The sequence below is a fragment of the Magnolia sinica genome, chromosome 7 (assembly GCF_029962835.1).
Source record: "Magnolia sinica isolate HGM2019 chromosome 7, MsV1, whole genome shotgun sequence".
Lineage (NCBI taxonomy): Eukaryota > Viridiplantae > Streptophyta > Magnoliopsida > Magnoliales > Magnoliaceae > Magnolia > Magnolia sinica.
Window position 1 is genome coordinate 79581411 of NC_080579.1, and position 22094 is coordinate 79603504.

The 22094-nt window shown below is 38.7% G+C and overlaps 1 protein-coding gene across 2 annotated transcripts in view; it reads right to left on the minus strand.

The window, feature by feature from the left end:
• LOC131251495 (uncharacterized) overlaps positions 1–22094 on the minus strand; it is an 81715-nt gene that overhangs the window by 54949 nt on the left and 4672 nt on the right. Inside the window, exon 3 of one of the 2 annotated variants that reach the window (XM_058252245.1) lies at positions 7754–7830. The exons of the other annotated variant lie outside the window; for it this stretch is intronic. Within the exon in view, the coding sequence (XP_058108228.1) occupies positions 7754–7830 (77 nt within the window). The remainder of the gene's footprint in view (positions 1–7753; positions 7831–22094) is intronic. 2 annotated transcript variants of the gene reach the window in all.

Consider the following 22094-nt stretch of genomic DNA (forward strand, 5'->3'; position numbering starts at 1 on the left):
TTAAGATAACCTAGAACTCTACTAATTGCTTTCCAGTGTTCAACACTTGGATTACTTGTAAACCTACTTAGTTTACTCACAGTGTATGTTATATCCGGTCTTGTGCATTGCATCGCATACATAAGACTACCTATAACAATAGCATACTCTAGTTGTACAACTGCTCTTCCACTGTTTTCTTTTAACTTGATACTTGGATCAAACGGGGTCTTTACCTCTTTAATTTTCAAGTGATTAAACTTGTTTATTATTTTCTCAATATAATGAGACTGACATAATGCAAAACCCCCACTATGTTTTTTAACTTTGATACCTAATATGGTATCCACTTGTCCAAGATCTTTCATTTTGAAAACTGAAGAGAGAAACTTTTTGGTTTCAGTTATCCCTTCCATGTTATTACTGATTATTAACATATCATCTACATACAAGCATATGATTATAACATAATCATTACATACTTTTGAATATATACATTTATTAGCAATATTGTGTTCAAAACCATAAGACAGAACTTTAGAATCAAATTTATCATGCCACTGTTTTGGTGCTTGTTTTAATCCATACAAAGACTTAACAAGTCTATATACTTTTCTTTCATTTCCTGGTAGAACAAACCCTTCTCGTTGCTCCATATAAACCTCCTCATCGAGATCACCATTTAGGAATGCTGTCTTCACGTCCATTTGATGGATATGAAGATGATCTATGGAAGCAAGAGCAAATAAGATCCTAATCGATGTTATTCGAGCTACTGGTGAATAAGTGTCAAAATAATCGATTCCTTCTTTCTATCAGAAACCCTTAGCAACTAACCTTGCCTTAAAGGTTTGAATGGTACCATCTATGTGATATTTTTTCTTAAATACCCATTTACAACCTATTGGTTTAGAACATGGAGGTAGATCTACCAATTTTCATGTTTGGTTAGATGTTATAGAATCCATTTAATCATTAATGGCTTCTTTCCAAAAAGCGGAGTCTCTTGAAGACATAGCTTCACTAAAGGTTTTAGGTTCATCTTTTATAGTCAAAACCATAGGTATTTTCCTAATCACCTTCTCTCTATCACCCTTAACTAGATGAAAAGAGAGTCGTTGAGAGTCTATTTGATCAGGATCAAGACTCTTTTCTACTCTTGCTCTTTGACTCCTACGAGGTTCACTAGGAGTTTTCTCTTCTATTTGAGGTTCTTTTATATTTTCATTAGGAGATTAAATCTCAGTATTCTTTTTCTCCGTGAATACAGAATTCTCAAAGAACTCTACATCTCTAGACTCTATGATTACATTGGAGTCTAAGTCTAAAAGTTTATAGGCCTTACTATGTTGTGCATATCCTACAAGGATACACTTGATAGCTCTTGGTCCTAATTTAGTTCTTTTAGGTTATAGAGTTTTGCAATATGCAAGACACCCCCACACTCTAAGATACCCTATGTTGATTTTCTTCCTTTCCATATTTCGTATAGAGAGGTCTTGGTTTTCTTAGAAGGAATTCGGTTTAAAACATGACATGCAGCTAATAGCGCTTCTCCCCATAGGTTTAATGGCAACTGTGCTTGTATTAGCATTGAGTTGACCATTTCTACTAACGTCCTATTTTTTCTCTCTACTACACCATTTTGTTGTGGTGTATAAGGTGTTGTGCACTGATGTATTATGCCGTGTTCTTCACAATAGTTAGAAAATTCATTAGAAAAATATTCTCCTCCTCGATCACTACGAAGGATTTTAATATTTTTATCTAATTATTTTCTACTTCAACTTTATAGATTTTGAATGCATTAAATGCTTCATCTTTCGATTTTAACAGATATATATATACATATCTTGAACAATCATCTATAAATGTTATAAAGTACCTTTTACCTCCACGGGTAAGAACCCCGTTTAGTTCACATATGTCAGTATGCACTAGGTCTAATATTTGAGAGGATCTCTCAACGCTAGGGAATAGTTTCTTTATTATTTTAGACCGTATGCATACTTCACATTTATCTTTGTCACTATCATTGTATGATATTAGGCCGTTCTTAGCCATGAGTTTTATGGTACTCTAGCCAATATGGGCTAGTCTACCATGCCATAGTGTTACAGACTCAATCATGTAAGCAGAAGAATTCTTTTCATTTAAAGAGAGTTTGATCATCCCATTACAAGCGTATCCCTTACCCACAAAGTTCCCATTCTTAGACAAGATCAGCTTGCCTGATTCAAATATAACCCTAATCCCAGGCTTGCTCAAGAGATCCCCTGAGACAAGATTCCTCCTTATGTTTGGGACATGCAGTACGTTGGTCAGGATTATCTTCTTTCCAGAGGTAAAGAGTAATTCCACAGTTCCTTTGCCTACAACTTTCGATCATCCTTCATTTCTCATTTGAACCTCTTGACCATTAGTCTCATTTTCATAGGTTTTGAAAGCAGATCGATCATTACATACATAGACTGTGGCACCTGTATCGTACCACCAACCAGGGATTTTCTCTTGAACTAGGTTCACTTCTGTGACCATGGCTACGATTTCATCGTCTACTACATTAGCCTCTTTCTTAGGCTTTTTTCGGTCCCTACAGACTCGGGCGAAATGCCCGGTCTTGCCGCAGACATAGCAAGCTCCCTTAGGTTTGCCGTTTTTCTTCTTTTGGATTGTCTTGAATTTTCCTTGATCTTTGTTAGGTTTAAGAGAATCAGCTTTCTCATAGGTATTATTTTGGGATGTCTTTTCTACTGCGTTCACCTTGGATGAGGATGCACCATTAGCGTCATCCTTTTTGTCTTGGTTACGAGATTCTTCTTCAATATGAAGATGCTTCTGGATTTGTTCTAGGGTGAACTCTTCGGATTTATGCAGTAGTTTCTTCGTGTAATCTTTCCAGCTCGGAGGCAACTTTGCGATTATAGCTCCAACTTGAAAGGATTCAGGAAGATCGATTTTTATGGCTTTTATTTTATTTACAATAAGTTGCAGTTCTTGAATTTGGGCAAGCAGTGGTAGATTGTCTACCATTGTGAACTCAAAATACCTGACAATTAGAAATTTCTGTGTACCTTCCTCTTCAGCCTTGTATTTGTATTCCAGTGCGCTCCAAATTTCTTTCGCTGATGTAGTCCCTGTGTACAAATCATACAATCGATCAGAGAGAGCATTAAGGATGTGGCCACGACACAGCAGTTCATCTTCTTGTCGCTTGATCCTAGCAGCGATCTGTTCTGGAGTGTTAGTGTCCTTTGCTTCAGGCAGAGGTTGGAGAGTCGGGTCCAAGATGTAGAAGATCTTCAGCGCGGTCAGCAGGAATTTCAGCTTGTCCTGCCATCTAGTGAAATTTGAACCATCGAATTGGTCCAATCGGATCAGATCCTGGTTCATCAGTTTGATTGATGCAACACTTTCGATGTCCATAATCACGCTTTAAGATTGTTACAGAAACTATTTTTGGATAAACCGAAAAATAAATAATAAAATAAAATTATCACTAGGCTGAATCACGTATAAAATACGCTGTCCTTAAAGCGTGATTCGCCCCCTTATCAACTGCTGATGGGTTACAGGCGAATTGCTTCCAGGATAAGACAAGCCTTATCTGGATCCAGCGTGTAGCAATCACGATAGGTCCACTATGGAACAATTTTAACGCAGTCGATTTATTCTGGCAGAATTAGACTATGGAGATGACAACAGTATTCTAATTTGAAGCTATGGACTGTATCTAATTTGATGGGGAGATAGTGTGTTGAGATGATGAAATCGGACTGGAATGGTCCAGTTTATATAGGCCTCAGGTTTAGACTCGTTGTTGTGTGGTATTCAATGGTCCAGAACGTTTGAAAAATGTTTCTTGCCGTTGTCCATTAATCTTAGACGTTTCTAGTCATTGGATCTGTAGATCTGACTGTTGGATCATCCTGGCCCATCCGTTTTCGGACCGTTGTGGCTTTTAAGGTAGCTATCCGTTTAAGAAACAGCTGGACGTTTCAGATTTAAGATCCGACCGTTCTCAGTCACCTATAAAACCCAGGCTCATTTCCAACATTTCAGATCCACACCGCCCTAAGGCTCTGACCAGACCCATCGCACCGAGGTCGCGCCGAGTTCGTGCCGGTTCGCGAGGGAGCGACCTCTCTGCGACACGATGCGCACGTGCGAAGTGCAAAGTGCGCCATCTAGCGCCACTACAGCCACACTGCCTCACTGCCCACGCCCTCGCCAGTGCCCGTGCCCGAGCCCGAGCGCGCGCGCGCGCGTACGTGTGTGCGTGTGTTCCAGTGCGAAACCAGGTTTCATCTCTTCCAAAAAAGCTCCAAGTAAGAATACCCTTCTCAACATCTCATTTAAACCACCAAACTTTTCTCTATATTTCCGATGTGGGACAAAGCACACACACCGCACTTTTTAATTTAAAAATTCAAAAAGGTATTTTGGCGGGAAAATTCCGAAATTTTGAAAATTTGAAATTTCATTTTTTAATTATTTTTTTAAACCACAAAAAGGCAATAGGTCCACTTGAGATTTGAATCTGCCTCATTATTGGGCTCATGACTTATAATAATCTCCCCAAATGGATAGACGTTATGTATACAACACATATATCAAAGTGGGCCACAGAAATTGGTGACGTCACTTCAGTAGTGCTCAACCCGTTACCAGCTAATCCTCGCCTGGCTACCTACAACCGGGTTGCAGGAAATTGCCATCCTCGTCCTAAGGAAATAGGGGCGTTACTTCTACTGACGTGGACGGAATGACTTTCGTTTGCACCAGGGCACATAAAATTCGAAGCGGATTGCCTGGTGTACCACACACAAATACATAGCCGGTGGATTGACGTCAGCAAGTTCTGAGGTCGCATCGTTAGGTATGCGTTATATCCAAACCGTCTATCCATTTGGTGAACTCATCGCATCATTAGGTATGCGTCATATCCAAACCGTCCATCCATTTGGCGAGCTCATCCAGTGTATCCAAACCCTCCATCCATTTGATGAGCTCGTAGTAAAGCTTGAGACGAAAAATAAGACATATCTAACCATCAAGTGGACCACACCACAAAGTGGGGGATTGAACATCTACCATTGAAATTGTTATGGGGTCACACAAATCAAATTTGTTTTTTCTCTTCATCCAGGTCTTTGTGACCTTATGAACAGATTGGATGGAAAATAAACATTATAGTGGGCCCTATGAATTTGTTAATGGTGAAAATCATTATCCCCGCTGCTATTTGTGGTGTGGTCCATTTGATCTTTGGATATAATTTAATTTTTGTATAATGCTATAAAATTATCTAGAAAAATGGCTGAACGGTGTAGATATGATAAATACATCACTGTGGGGCACATGTAACTTCGCTCTCCTTTGTACGGAAATGGATTGGCTACTCCCCACCAGCCCCGAGCTGGTGGTCGGTGCTCTGTGGGCCCCACCATGATGTATGTGTTTCATCCATTCCATTCATCCATTTCTAAATAGCATTTTATGTCTTTATCCCAAAAAATTGGGAGGGATATAAATCTCAAGTGGGTCACACTACAAGAAAACAATAGTGATTGGATATCCATCATTTAAATCCTCGTAAGGCTCGTTGTACTGTTTATTTGCCATCCAATCCGTTGATTAGGTCATAAAGACCCAGATGAAGGGAGAAAACAAATATCAACTTGATCCAATACTTTTATGCCCCCAAAAAGTTTTTAACGGTCGAAGTTCATTCAACACTGTTTCGTGTAATGTGGTCCACTTGAGACTTGGATATACCTCATTTTTTGTTTAGTACCATAAATTGATCTAGAAAAATAGATGAACGGAATGGATGAAACATATAAATCATGATGGCCCACGGAGCACCGACCACCAGCTCTGGGGCGGGTGTCGGGGGAGTAGCCAATCCGTTTCCCCTTTGTACCGTTCGTACAACTCGAAGCTCGAGGTACGTCAGTGCTCATCTTCGCACGATACCTACCTACATCAGCTATATAGCTGGTGTTTGGCAAACGGATGCGGATTTCCTACAAAAGCCTTTTGCAGGAAGTTCCTGCACTGGGACCAGGTGGGGCCCACTGTGATGTTTGTGAGAAATCCTCACCTTCCAACCGTTTTATGAGTTAATTTCAGGACATGATTCAAAAAATGAACTGTATCCAAAGCTCAAGTGGGCCGTACTAAAGGAAAATGTGGTTAGGGAAATTACTACCGTTGAAACCCACCTGGGATCGACAGTGATGTTTACATGACATCCATACCGTTAATAACTTCATTCCTACAGGGATGAATTGAAGTCACAAATATTAGCATGATTCAAAACAGTTGTGGCCTATGAATATTTCAACCGTGGACGTTCGATTATCACGGTTTCGGCTCACTTGAGCTTTGGAAACGGTTCATTTTTGGCATCATGTCCTATAATCAACTTACAAAATAGATAAACGGGTAGGATTTCCCACAAACATCACAGTTGGCCCACCTAAGTTCCCAGCACACGAACTTAGGCTTTCGTATGAAACCCGCGTCTTTGGTAAACCAGCCAACCCGCTTCCCAAAAAATAGGTAGATTCAACACAGACTCCGACTGCTACTGACAGCGCCAATTCCGAGGGAGTCGGGATCCTCTGGTACCAGGTCAACAGAGAATTCCTGATACCCTAATTCCCATTGGTCCACGTCACCACTCACTAAAAAAATAAAAATAAAAAAAAACAGCTTCGGACGCCAAACCATTAGGGTAACAGGAATTCTCTGTTCGGATCCCGAATCATTGTGAGGTGGCTACTGGCATTGCAACATGTATTCTATCCACGCCTTCTAACCATTTTTCCAGACTATTTTATGTCATGAAACCAAATATGAGGTAGATCTAAGTCTCAGATGGAACACCACAGCAAAGTTTTGAATTAAGTTGATATTTGCGTTCTCTTCATGCAGGTGTGCATCACCTAATCAACAAGGTGGATGACAAATAGACATTACATTGAGCCTTAGGAAGTTTTTAATGGTGGGCCTTCAATAGCTGCTGTTTTCCTGTGGTGTGGTCCAATTGAGATATAGATCTCTCATTTTCGGGATTGTGCTCTATAATGATCTGAAAAAAATAAATAGACCACTTTGATGAAACACATATATATCATGCGGGGCAACAGAGCACTGTCAGTAGGCAATCCGCGTCCATTCAACACTCAAAGTGGGAAATGGTTGAAAGTCCCACCATTAAAATCTTTCAACATGCATGTTGGGTCTACTATGGTTTGTACATGTCATCCATTTAACTTATCTAATGCATATACCAGCAGGATGGATTTCCTAAAATTCAGTACATTCCAAGACTTATGTAGCCCACACCACTTAAGGGTTTAAGCATGATTTCACAAGGGGTTACTTTGGTGTGGCCCAACTCTTGGATTGGACTGACTTCTAGATCAGTTGGGATGATAGATAGCACGCCTAATGAACTGCAGGGCCAATGGATCCAGTTAGGCCAGAGTAATATCCAGTTCTGTCAGGCTGCAGTGTGGTGTCATTTCATTGGCCCCATTAGATGCCCAACCAAATAGAAGCAAAACAGCCATACATCCAACAAATCAGACCAATCATCCAGCCCCAATAATCATGAGATGGACCCTACTAATGATCAGGATGTAATATATACACTGATCATCTGCAGCCCAAGATCGGGACCATCCAATGACCAAAATGGCTAAAGATGAGCCCCACATCAGTCATCACCACACTACAGAAGGAACAGGCAAACCGATCTCACCTCTGATGGCATGGATCATTCTTCAAAGGAATGTATGCTCGATCTACAACAGCAGGAATGGAACCTCGGGCGGCAACCTGGACCAGCAGCTAGAGTGAGCAACAACAATTCAGGTACGTAAAAAATTTGCATGGAAACTAGGGATTGAAGCAGGCCCCACGTCATGCTCATGGAGGCAGAATGGCCCTTTTCCAAGAGATCAGATCCCAGGGGGCTCCACATTGTGTTGTCTGAAGCCCAATGGGCCCAAGGCGTTCCGTAACGGTAATGGTGGCCGTAACGGTCACCACTGTTACCTTTACGATGTTGGGCATAACGGCTGTTAGGGTAGCGTAACAACCGTTATAGTCTCTCTCTCTCTCTCTCTCTCTCTCTCTCTCTCTCTCTCTCTTTTTTTCTTTTTTTCTTTTTTTTTTAAGAAAAAACTCCCAAAAAACTTATATATGTCCCGTAATATTGATTAAAAAATATAAAAAACCTGTATAAGTCCCATAATAAGCCATTACAGGGCTATTACAACCTTTATATGGAATGTAACGTGTTATTAACGGCAATTACAAGTCATTTTTTTCCATAACAGCTGGCCGCTACGACCCCGTAACGTGTAAAGGTTGTCATTGTTAGCACACCATGAATGGGCCCCGCACTGACACAACCTGATCTCAGTAGATGTCCGACAGCTGTTCCGTTGGACATATATGACCCATTTGTCATAGATGGCCTCCAATTGTACAGGGGCAGGGCCTGATCAGTTTGAACGGTCCAGATCTGTTGGGCACCACTTCACAAATTTTTTGGCAGGTCAGTTGCCCAATCAGTAAATGGTGGCCCTGATCAATCTGGACAGCCCAAACTGCCATATGGGCTCCAGACTGAGTTGTCTGAAGCCGCCACACTGATCTTAGAAGACTTAAGGCAGTCAGAATGGAGGCCAAGCAGAAATCGGAATTCCACTGGACCCATCTGGCCCATTTCTCATTAGATCAGGGCTTCCAATTGCACGGGGACAGGCCTAATCAATTCGAACAGTCCAGATCTGTTGCATCTCACTTCACAAATTGTCGGCAGCTCAGGGACCCGATCGGCCCCAATCAATCTGGACGGCCCAACGGCATAGAAGAAAACCAATTTCCCTGGAACCGCCGCGAAGTGCCATCGATCAACGCACCAAAAGGAAAGGGCTTGTTTGAAATTTCAGTTCAGTGGTAAATACGGGCTAAATGGGTAATAATTATTTCACAGCCTGGGGAGCAGATTAGATACTGAACACTTCAGATTTATATTCCCAAAAATGAGAGGAATATAAATCTCAGGTGGACCACATCACAAGAAAAAAAAATAGTGATCGGATGTCCACCGTTAAAATCCTCCTAAGGCCCACTGTACTGTTTATTTGACATCCTATCTGTTGATTAGGTCATACAGACCCAGATGAAGGGAAAAAACAAAGATAATCTATCCAAAACTTTTATGACCCTAAAAAGTTTTTAATGGTCTACGTTCATTCAACACTGTTTCCTATACTGTTGTCAACTTAGGATTAGGATTACCTCATTTTTAGTCTCATAAAAATGATCCGGAAAAAATAGATGAGACACATACATCATCGGCTCACGGAGCACCGACCACCAGCCACCAGCCTGATTCACTATCGACATAGTGAGTACCAATATTGCTACTAAAGTAACCTTCCTAAGTTTTTTACACTCCACCTTGACGTATTTACTGTATCCGCAGCGATCATCCATTTGGGGAGATCATTTTAATAGATGAGCCAAAGAATAAGTCATCCAAAGCTCACATGGACTCCTTTAATAAAAATAAAAAAATAATTTTTTTAAAAAAAGGAAAAATGACTACCGGTCAAAATTTATGATGCTAGAGAAGTTTTTGCTAATATTTGCGTTTTCCCTTCAACGGGGTTTATGTTATTTTATTAACATGTTACGTGTCAAATAAACATTAAGGTGATAGGTTTCAAAAGTAGGCGCCACTATCTTGATGTTTGTTATATATATATATATATATATATATATATATATATATATATATATATATATATATATATATATATATATATATATATATATATATATATAACAGGGGGTCCACTTGAGCTTTGAATTCGTCTCATTTTTTTGCCCGTGCATTAAAATGATATCTCCAAATGGATGGACAATATAAATACAATACATACATTATGGTAGGGATAGTCTACCATGGTGCGTGCAGAAATTCAATGAAGCTATAAAATTATGGCTAAGTACCAGTGGGGAGTGATTATTACCAATTTAAAATTTATACCATTAAAATTACAATTGCCTACTTTAAATCAATTTACAAATTCAAGCTAAGAATGCAATTGGCTTTCAAGCCAAAGTGAGTCCAACCACGTAGAATATAAATGATGTTCCAATCAAGTAACTAGTCTATATAGATAATGTACTTGTATGTGTTTAACAAGTATATAACATAAAACTCAATCCAAGCATTCATATGATTTTACTAATCAAACACATAAGCATGAATTAAAATTGCAAACATTCATAATCGCAAACACAAGCATGTATAGTGGTTCGGTTTTCCTACTCCACTCCTAGCGGACACACTATTCTTAAATGTACCGGTATTCACTATTAGAGGTTTTAAATATGGTTCACCTCTAACCTTTACATGGTTTCTCCTAGGCTAACCACTAACCTATATATATGTATACTCTCGTGTTAGAGGCACTATTTTTATCCGCGTCAGTGGCTACCGTAAGAAACTCTAACCAACAACCATTAGCGGTTCTAATCCAATGACCTACGTACACTCCTATTGAATGCTCCCATGGAGACTAACACGTATACACCCGTGCCCGGTGGACAATGTACACACCTGTGTTGGTGAATTCAACCCTACACAAGAGCTTAGGTCTTACAAATAAACCTATCAAGTTTGCATCACAAACTCTTACACTCAATCCTACATAAAGAAAGAGTGTATGTGGACTCTTACAAGTGACAACTTACTTGTCGGATTGAGCCACTTTTGATGCGTCGTCTTAAGATGTTTGTTCAATGCTCTTCCATACGTGAATCAGTTTCTCAATTGGTCCATCAATCGTTGACGTCGATGCTTCAACTCCTACGAACATTCACCTTGCATGAGATGCACCAAGAAGGTGACCAAGGAAAGATAGGATGGTGAAATCTTCTACAACTAATGAGATAGTTCCAAAGGAGATTCACCTAGATGAGTCTTCCTAGAAGATTTACACAAGTATATATTAATAAGCTTAGTGTCTGGTATCTAGATAATGGAGAGCTCATCCACATCTTCGTAATAAAGCATGAAATGCTAATTAGAGTGAATAATCACAAGAAGATTATCATGGATCTCTTTGGTATAGAGTCTAAGGTGAGGGATATGAGTGGGAAATTACCTAAGTTTCTATTGTACAAAAAACTCATTAAAATACCCAAGAATGAAATGCCCTATATAAAGGAACGGAGTTCCAATAATAATTATAATAAAGGACAAAAAACTGCTCTCTCGATCGATCGAATGATGCCTTCAATCGATTGAATTCCCCTTCGATGGCATTAAAGGGTCCTTCGATGGATCGAGAAATTTCAGCTATTTAGTGAATTAGTTGCTGGAGGTTTTTGGCGACCTTCGATTAATCGAGCATAGAGTTTGATTGCTTGAACCCTGACTTTCAACTGATTGAAGGTTCGCTCGAGACGCATCGATGGTTTGTCAATGGCTTCAAGCTTCACTAAAAAACGGTTGTTTTGGGCATATGCTTTCACAACAGTTTTGCACAACTTTTAGCCTTACTTATCATGTTCCGATTTGAGTCATAAGACTGTGTATGATCAACCAAAGTTTACCAGTAAAGTTTAGGATCATCCAGAGGCTAATGTTGTTTAGGGTCTAAGGTTAAGTCACCAAGGTACCTCATTTATCTATTCTCCAGTCCTTGATTGTTAGACTCATACCCTAATTAACCCTTTATATGTTTTGTTTATAGTGTCAGTATACCCGAAAAGAGACCAGATTAGTGAGTACCGATCGAGTGCTGTTTTAGTACCGCAACAACCCGAGAGTTGTACATTGGCGACCGCATAGGCATTGTGATTCCAACATTGCATGGCACACCTTATTGCGATACCCATATTAAAAGTTATAGTTTTTGACACAATTCAAAGTGGACTGTGCAACGCATGTGTGGTGCGGGCCCCACTTGCTGTTGAGACTTAAATAATGCATAATTTTCTCATTTATATCTTGGTTTTATGAACATGAATCAACTTAATGTTCTATTTTACTCATGTTTATGTTGCAAGGTGAATTTAAGAGCTTGGATTGAAAAGGGTGCTAAAAGCATGGATTTGATGCTCAAGAATCACAACAGCAAGGAATGGATCTTAGGAGATCAAGATTGAAGAATTCACATGCCAAATATCTAAGAAAACTAAATGAGGAATGAAGAGAATCAAAGATTTGAAGTAAAGAATCATGAAATCATCCTGAAAAAGCATATTCTGAAACTCTGAAGTCTATTTTGGAAAACTACGTAGCGTGAAGTCTATTTTGACAAATTGCATAAATTTGAGGCGGTTTCTAGAGTTTTCCAACATGGTGCGAAAGTTAGAGTTCTCCACTTATAAATAGGGCTTCTCAGGGCTTTCCTAAGCATCATTCAAAGCATCTCAAAGCAAGATCTAGGGTTTTTGAAAAGTTTCATAGTTTTAATTTGTTTTTCTTTAGAAGCTTTTAGATATTTATTCTTTCTTGTTGCTTTCTTTTTTCTAGTTATATTTTTCTAGTTTCCTCTAACCCAAGCTAGAAGGGAAGCACGTGGGTTTTGATAATTCTTCAAGTTTTGATGATTGATTGTTTTTAATGACGAGAAGAATGGTGTATGTATGTTATATACGATTTAAGTTTAGTTTTTTATCCTCATGTGAGATCTATATGTTTCCATCATATGAGATCCATATTGATGGATAGGCTTACCTTAAATCAATTAGATTTCCTAGATATGAGAGGTTCTCAACCTGCTATATTTCTTTGATATTCATTATCTCATTGATATTGAATTCTTAAAATCACTAACGCTTGAGAATATATATAAATGTTGCAAATCCATAATTTTCTAATCTTTTATATTATTTATTAAAATATTTAAACTATTTTATTTTTCGATTAGGCTGACCATAGTGCTCAGATCCTAGTTGTGTTATCCAAGTTATCATGATTTTGGAACATTAACCTATGTGTGAAACTTTGAAGATTGGGTGTTGTTTTAATTTAATTGAATTACATCCATTCAAAACTCCTAAAATCAAATCATCGGTTTAATTTTTTATTACTTAGTTTGTTTTGCATTTGATTTTCTCATTCTCGCAATTCATCTCCATGTGGGATTGACCCTGTATTCATGGGATACTACTTACGAATCTCTGCACTTGGAGGTAAATAATCAAGTTTTTGGTGCCATTGTCGGGGTGATTGAGATAAATTAGATTTGTGAAAGATAGCTAAGGTAAGTTCTTTTTTAAGATAAGTTCTCTTCTAAACCCTCCAAAATTTCTGTAGATTTTCTATTTTTCTTTGATAGTAAATTCAGTTGAGTCTTTCAAGCACTAACTGTGACATAAGGTTTTTTTGCTTGGGATTTTATCACCTAAGTGCTATGATTGTCCTATAGTTGTTGTTTAATTACAAAGATCATTCGATGAATCTATTTTCCTAATCAGTATAGTTTAATTTCTACATTAGTTTTACTTTTGTTGATTTATTTTTTTATTTTTACTTTGTGGTTTGAACCCTTATGGTTGGCTCTGTCACCTGGGTTGTTGATTTATTTTTGCTTTGTGGATTGAACCCTCATGGTCGGCCCTGCCGCCTGAATTGTTGATTTATTTTTACTTTGTGGATTGAACCCTCATAGTTGGCCCTGCCGCTTGGGTTGTTGGTTAAGTTTTTGTTTTTATTTTAAGTATCATACCTGCTATTTGAATTAGTGGTATTTGTTATGTGGTGTAGATGGTTTATGTCCCGTTGTAGTATGGATCAAAACAATCGACTCTCCTCTGAAGGCGAAATAGTTCCAGGCTTTGATCATTCACTTAGAAGAGGCACTCAACATCACTTGGATTCCATGGCAGACCCAGTTGATAATCCAAATCCAAATCTGTCAGATCCAACTATAAATCAAAATAGAGAAAATCAACATAATCCTCCTCTTGAAGATGAAAATGAAGTTCATAGGAATGTGTTAAACCAACCACAGACTTTATGTGAACGTTTACACCCTGAGAGATCAACTTTACCATCTTGCATAGTGTTCCCTGCTCATATAGGGAACATTAATTTTAAACCAAGTGTGATTCAATTTATTCTTAAATTTCATGGCTTTGATTCTGAAAGCCCCTACTTGCACCTCAAGGACTTTGAGGAAGTAATTGTAACATTACAAGTAAACAATGGTAATAGTGATGCACTTAAGCTTAGGTTATTCTCATTTTCTCAAAAGGATCAGGCCAAAGCATGACTCAACTCTTTAAGACCTAATACCATCACTACATTGCAAGCCTTAAGTAGAGAGTTTTTGAAAAAATTCTTTCCTGAGCACAAAACAAATGCACTTAAACAGGAAATCATGTCGTTCTCCCAAAAGAGGAATGAACTATTTTTCCAAGCTTGAGACCGCTTCAAAGACCTTCTACTTACTTGTCCACATCATGGTTATGAACCATGACATGCGATTATGCATTCCGAAAGGGTCTCACCATGGATACCCGTCAATTCATAGAGATGATGCATGGTGGAACCTTTCTTGACAAGGATCATAATGAGGCTTGGGATTTTCTAGACATGTTAGCAGATAATAGCAGACATGTGATGTCTCTGTTAAACCAGACCAAGCTAGACCCATTCCTAGAGAGAAAGCGGGGGACGTATGTCCTAAAAGAGGAAGACGACCTTAATGCAAAATTCGTTACATTGGCTAGAAAGGTCGAAGCCTTGGAAATTAGGAAGGTTGATATGGTTAAAGTAAACACTTCCTTAGGTAATTTTTGTAACATTTGTGGTGGTGTAAATCATGACACAAAGAATTGTCCAATAATCCCAGTTGTACAAAATATCACGCATGAGCATGAGCAAGCAAATGCTATAAATAACTACCAAAGGTCAGTTATGCAACTAATGAGAAACACGTATAATCCAAATTGGTGTAACCATCCTAATCTTAGTTAGATGAATGGATTACAAATTAATGCACCCAATGCACCTTAAATGCCTCCACAAAATAACTTCTTTGGGGCATTTAACAATGCACCATATGTGTCCCCCATCAAAGCGATCATTTGTGGAGGATGCATTGATCGTATTCATGAACTCTTAAGCTCAAATGAATCAGTCTCTAATTCAATCAAATCAGGAATTAAAGACAATTGTGGCTAGGATTAAGACTCAACTAATTACTGAGGAAAAAGATACCCTTATCTTCTCAACTGCCAAACCTTAGAACCACACATTTCATTGGAGACTCAAATCCAAGCGAGCTACATCATGAACAAGCTAAGGCCATCATTACCTTGAGAATTGGAAAAGACGTCAATAACAAGATAATGCAACCGGTAGAAATACTGGAGGATGAGCGATCATCTCAAGAGAATGATGAACCGACTATGCTTCAAGAGCCGCAAAAATAAAAGGATAAAGAGACCAAGTCACATGAGCCTCCAGTTCCGTTCCCATTTAGACTTTGGAACCCAATTGTCCCCATGAAATATCAAGAGGTGTTGAATGTGTTCCAAAAAATTACTGTCAATATTCCTCTGCTTGATGCCATTAGACAAATTTCATCACATGTTAAATATCTCAAGAACTTGCGTACTATAAAGAGGAAATTAAATGTGTACAAAAAGGCATTTCTTACTAAGAAAGTGAGCGTTATCATTCAACAAAGGGCCGTACCTAAATAGAAAGACCCAGGAAGTCCCACTATTCTTTGTATTATTGGGAATTTCCAAATTGAGCTTGCTTTGCTAGATTTGGGTGCAAGTGTCAACTTAGTACCTTATTTGGTTTACAAACAAATGGGGAGCTTAAACCAACCATGATTACACTCCGACTCGTTAACCGCTCCATTAAGGTACTAAGGGAAATTTTAGAGGACGTGCTAGTCCAAGTGGAGAAATTCTACTTCCCTGTGAATTTTATTGTACTAGACACTGAACCTTGTGTAAACATTAGCGCTCAAGTTCCCATCATTTTAGACCGCCCATTCCTAGCAACTTCAAATGCAATCATAAATTGCAGAAATGGAATGATGAACTTGTCTTTTGGTAACATGACTCTAGAGCTAAATAGTATGTAAGCAGCCCATTGATAATAATCAGATCCATGAGCCGAATTTCATGGACTGCTTGATAGGAGAAGAGGAATTGGAACCTAGTCTGACTAAGGAATTGATTCAAGTCTTTGGAGACTTTAAAATTTTTAATTTAGAAAAAGTGTTTGCTGAAATTTGTGATGATAATGAGAGCACTACCATCCCGGACATTGGTATGTATCAATGGAGACTGCGCACTCAAATCCTATCTATTGAGGACTCGCAACCTCTGTCATCACCAACCAATGTTCAAAAGCTTGATCTAAAACCACTACCAAATGAGCTTAAGTATGTATAGTTGAGTGAAAATAAAACTTATCCTGTGGTGATCTCTTCATTTTAAGACAAGGATCAAGAGATAAAATTGTTAAATGTTCTAAGGGACCACAAAGGAGCCTTGGGTTGGACCATTTCTGATATTAAGGGTATAAGCCCTTCCATATGCACCCATCGGATCCATCTCGATGAGGATGCCAAACCAATTAGACAACCTCAAAGGCGTCTCAATCCAAACTTGATGAAAGTTGTAAAAAAATGAGGGATCAAATTGTTGGATGTGGGAATCATCTACCCAATATCCGATAGTATTTAGATGAGTCCAACTCAAGTAGTCCCAAAGAAATCTGGAACAACTATTGTGCAAAATTCTAATAATGAACTCATTTCAACACGTGTCACCACTGGTTGGCGTGTTTGCATTGACTATAGAAAATTGAACCAGGTCACAAAAAAGGACTATTTCCCTTTACCATTAATTGATCAAGTTTTAGAGAGGGTAGCAGGTTACTCATTCTATAGTTTTCTTGATGGATATTTCGGATATAACCAAATAGATATAGCCCTGAAAGACTAAGAGAAAACTACGTTCACTTATCCATTTGTCACGTTTGCTTTCAAACGGATGCCATTTGGATTGTGTAATACCCCAACAACTTTCCAACGGTGTATGTTAAATATTTTCTCAAATATAGTTGAGAAGTTTCTTGAGGTTTTCATGGATGACTTCTCTATGTTTGGGAGTGGTTTTGAGGAAAGCCTCAACAATTTATCTCTTATCTTATCTAAGTGTGAAGAGAAGTATCTTGTCTTAAATTGGAAGAAATGTCATTTCATGGTTCAAAAGGGAATTGTTTTGGGCCATATTATCTCTAAAAAAGGGAATCAAGGTAGATCGCTCAAAACTCAACATTATTGCTAATATACCTATCCCCCGAATTGTTTGAGATATTTGATCAGTTCTAGGACACGCTATCTTCTATAAAAGATTCACCAAGGACTTTAGTATCATTACTAGACCCTTGACTAATCTTCTCCAAAAGGATGTCTCATTTAAGTGGACAGAGAAGTGTGCAAGTGCCTTTAATAAAATTAAATCATCCCTTATCACTGTACCTATCATGTATCTACCAGATTGGACACTTCCTTTTGAACTAAAATGCGATGCAAGTGATTATGCCATAAGGGTTGTTTTGGACCAAAGAAAAGATAAACGGCCCTACCTTATTTACTGTGCGAGTAGAACTCTAAACTCAACCCAAGTGAACTACTTAACAACTGAAAAAGAGTTACTTACAGTAGTTCTTACTTTGGATAAGTTTAGGTCTTACTTGCTAGGATCCAAAGTAGTCATTTTCACAGACTACTTGGCTCTGAAATATTTGCTATCTAAGAAGGATGCAAAGCCGAGACTTTTGAGATGGATCCTCCTACTCCAAGAATTTGACTTAGACATAAAAGATAAGAAATGAAAACTTAGTGGCCGATCACCTTTCCAGATTGGTGTTAGATGATTCCATTGAGGAGTTACATATCCAGGACACTTTCCCTGATAAACAATTATTTGCGATCTTCAAATTGCCTTGCTATGCGGATATAGTGAATTATCTTGTAACGGAAAAAATACCATATCATTGGAAGTCACAAGATATGAAGTGTTTTGAAACCGAGGTTAGGAAGTTCTTTTGGGATGACCTGTATTTATATAAATATAGGACTGATCAGATTTTTAGACGTTGTGTCCCAGAGGATGAAGTTCAGAGTGTTATTTCCTTTTGCCATATGGAAGCATGTGATGACCATTTTTCTACTAAGAAAACCACTGCAAAAATCTTGCAGTGTGGTTTTTACTCACCCACCATGTTTAAAGACACTTATGCTTTCTGTGTTGCTTGTGATAGATGTCAAAGGTTGGGAAGAGTGTCCCGGCGCAACATGATGCTTTTATCCCCAATTTTACCATTAGAGATATTTGATTATTAGGGTATTGATTTTATGGGCCCATTTTCATCTTCTTTTAGATTTCTTTATATATTGGTTGGTGTGAACTATGTTTCAAAGTGGATTGAGGCAGTTCGAAGTAGGACCAATGACAACAAAGTGGTCATATGATTCCTCAAGGAAAATATTTTTTCTAGATTTGGAACTCCAAAGGCCATCATTAATGATGGCGGGTCTCACTTTTGTAATAGGACATTAGAAGCTTTGATGAAGAAATATAACATCAAGCATAAAGTGAGCACTCCATACCACCCACAAATGAGTGGGCAAGCTGAGATTTTTAATCGTGAAATCAAACACATTTTAGAGAAAACTATAAGGCCAGATAGGAAGGATTGGTCCCTCAGACTATCTAACGCTTTATGGACTTATAAGACTGCTTATAAGAGCCCGATTGGAATGTTCCCATACTGGTGTATGGAAAGACTTGCCATTTGTCTATGGAATTGGAACATAAAGTCTACTGGGCAATAAAGAAATTAAACTTTGATATGGACCAAACAAGTGGACAAAGAAAATTAGAGTTAAATGAATTAGAGGAGCCGAGGAGAGACTCATATGAAAATTCTAAAATCTATAAAGAAAGGACCAAAAATTTTTATGACAAAAACATCATGAGGAAGAATTTTGAACCTCAGCAAAATATCCTATTGTACAATTCTCGTCTCCAGTTCTTTCTGAAAAAAATTAAGATTAAGATGGATAGGCCCCTTCATTGTGAAGAATGTTTATACTCATGGGGCTATTGAAATTGAGAATCTACGTAATGATAATGAGTACAAGTTTAATGGTAAGAGATTGAAGCCTTATGTGGAAAACTTTAATTTGGGAGAGGAGTCTGTCCTTCTTCATAAGCCAGAATATTTAAATTGATGCTCCTAGTCTGACGGAGCATTTATGTAGGATTTTGTATCATATTCAATTTTTTTAGTGTCACCTAGCAGGTAAGTTCTTCACGGTAGGAACTATGCACCCTTTCTTTTATTTTTATTGTTTTCCGCATTACATTATCGTTACATTAGGCCATGTCTAACAGTGGGACCTCTCAATCATGCTCAGGATCACCAAATAATGTCCAGTTAACGATCAAATCATTCAAACGGGCCCATTCAACGGTCCAACCACCAAAATCAGGCCCATCCAATGGTCCGATCGTCAAATTTGGTACCTCTAACCGCCAGATTGTCAAACAAGATGCATTTAATGGCCTGAACAATGAATCTGGTCCCTCCAACGTCGGACCAATAAAAATGAGATCCAACCAACAAACTGGATTATCCAATCCAACCCACCCAGATGGCGGGACCATGATGACAGATATGCCAAGTGACCAAAATCAAGTAAAACAAACATGATGGGAGGCAACTAACATGACGACCAACTGCCAGGCCCGCAATATTTCAACAGGGAAATTATCTAAAATAAGGATACTCACCTAGGTTCATATTTCGGGTAAAACAGCCGATGCACGAGGGAACCGTTGTTCAAATCATGAATGGACAAAACAAGGACTAGGATTCCATCCAAAATGGGCCCATTACCAGTCTGAATCTCATATCAAGGGCTTTCTTACATTGTAATTGGTCCATATCATCATTGACATGGTTAGTAAGACGCAGATTTCCTGGAAAAGCCTTTTGTAGAAAGTTGTTGTGCAAGGATGATGGGTGAGGCCTGCTGCAATGTATGTGAGAAATTCATTCTGTCCATACAATTTGCGAACTCATTTTATGATTGGAGACCAAAATTGAGCTGGTTACAAAACTCTAAGTGGGTCACACGAGAGGGGAAATTGGGGAAAGAAATTCTTAGCATTGAAACTTTCCCGGGCTCCACTTATGTTTATATGCTATCGAAACTGTTTATAAGGTCATTCCCAATGGTATAAAGTGAAAACACCAGAAAGATAGCCAGAAACAAAACTTTTATAGCCATAGGAATGCTTCGACGGTGCTCGCTGAATTCCCACTATTTTCTTTTGTGTGGCCCACTTGAGTATTGAGTATATTTCATTTTTGGTCACACGTCCTAAAATGAACTCGAAAAAAGGATGGATGGAGTGGATTTCTCACAAACATCTAGGTTGGCCCTACTCATCATCCTTGCGCAGGGACTTCATGCTAAAGGCATTGCCAGGAAATCGCGTCCTTGTTAGCATTGCTGCGTTAAATGCAATGTGTGATGACGTGGGACAATTAGATGGCAACAAGCAGGATTTTCCTGCTTATGGCTAAGGAGAGGATCTGGATTCATAACAGAAACATGCCAACGGCCCCGCAAAGCATGGTTTACAAGGCTACCAGGAGGCGGATTAGCTACTGACGTAGTGAGTAGTGAATCTAGTAACCGAAGTAACATCACCAAGTTCTGTTGATCCCATCATGATGTATATGTAACATCTATGCTGTCTATTCATTTGGAGAAATCATTTTTGTACATGACCTAAAGAATGAGGTAGATCAAAAGCTCAAGTGGACCCACCAGAAAAACCAAGTGGGGATCGAACACCTATCATTAAAAATTTCTTAGGGGTTACAAAAATTTTCAAATAAATCTGATTTTTGTATTTTCTACGTTTAACTTATGAACAGGTTAGATCTCAAATAAACATCACGGTGGGCTCTTAGAAGATTTCAACAGCGGTGTCACTGTCCCACTGTTTTCTGTGGTAAGTGTACTTGAGCTTTGAATCTGCCTCATTATTTGTCTCATGACCTATAATGATCTGACATTATGTATACAACACATACATCATAGTGGGCCACAGAACTTGGTGAGGCCACTTCAGTAGTGCTCAACCCGATAGTAGCTAGCTAATCCTCGCCCGGCTACCTGCAACCGGGTTGCAGGAAATTGCCATCCTCGTCCTAAGGAAATGGGGGCGTTACTTCCACTGACGTGGACGGAATGGCTTTCGTTTGCACGAGGGCACATAAAATTCGAAAGCGGATTGCCTGTTGTACCACACACAGCTATACAGCTGGTGGATTGACGTCAGCAAGTTCTGAGGTGCCATCATTGGGTATGCGTTATATCCAAACCGTCTATCCATTTGGCGAGCCCATTGCATCATTAGGTATGCGTCATATCCAAACCGTCCATCCATTTGGCGAGCTTATCCCATCATGAGGTATGCGGTGTATCCAAACCGTCCATCCATTTGATGAGCTCGTAGTAAAGCTTGAGACGAAAAATAAAACATATCTAACCATCAAGTGGACCACACTACAAAGTGGGGGATTGAACGTTTACCATTGAAACTCTTATGGGGTCACACAAATCAAATTTGTTTTTTCTCTTCATCTATGTCTTTGTGACCTTATGAACAGATTGGATGGAAAATAAACGTTACAGTGGGCCCTATGAATTTTTTAACGGTGAAAATCATTATCCCCGCTGCTATTTGTGCTGTGGTCCATTTGATCTTTGGATATAATTTATTTTTTGTATAATGCTCTAAAATTATCTAGAAAAATGGCTGAACGGTGTGGATATAATAAATACATCACTGTGGGGCACACGTAACTTTGATCTCCTTTGTACGGAAACGGATTGGCTACTCCCCCTCACACCAGCCCCGGAGCTGTGGTTGGTGCTCTGTGGGCCCCACCATGATGTATTTGTTTTATCCATTCCATTCATCCATTTTTAAATATCATTTTATGGTTT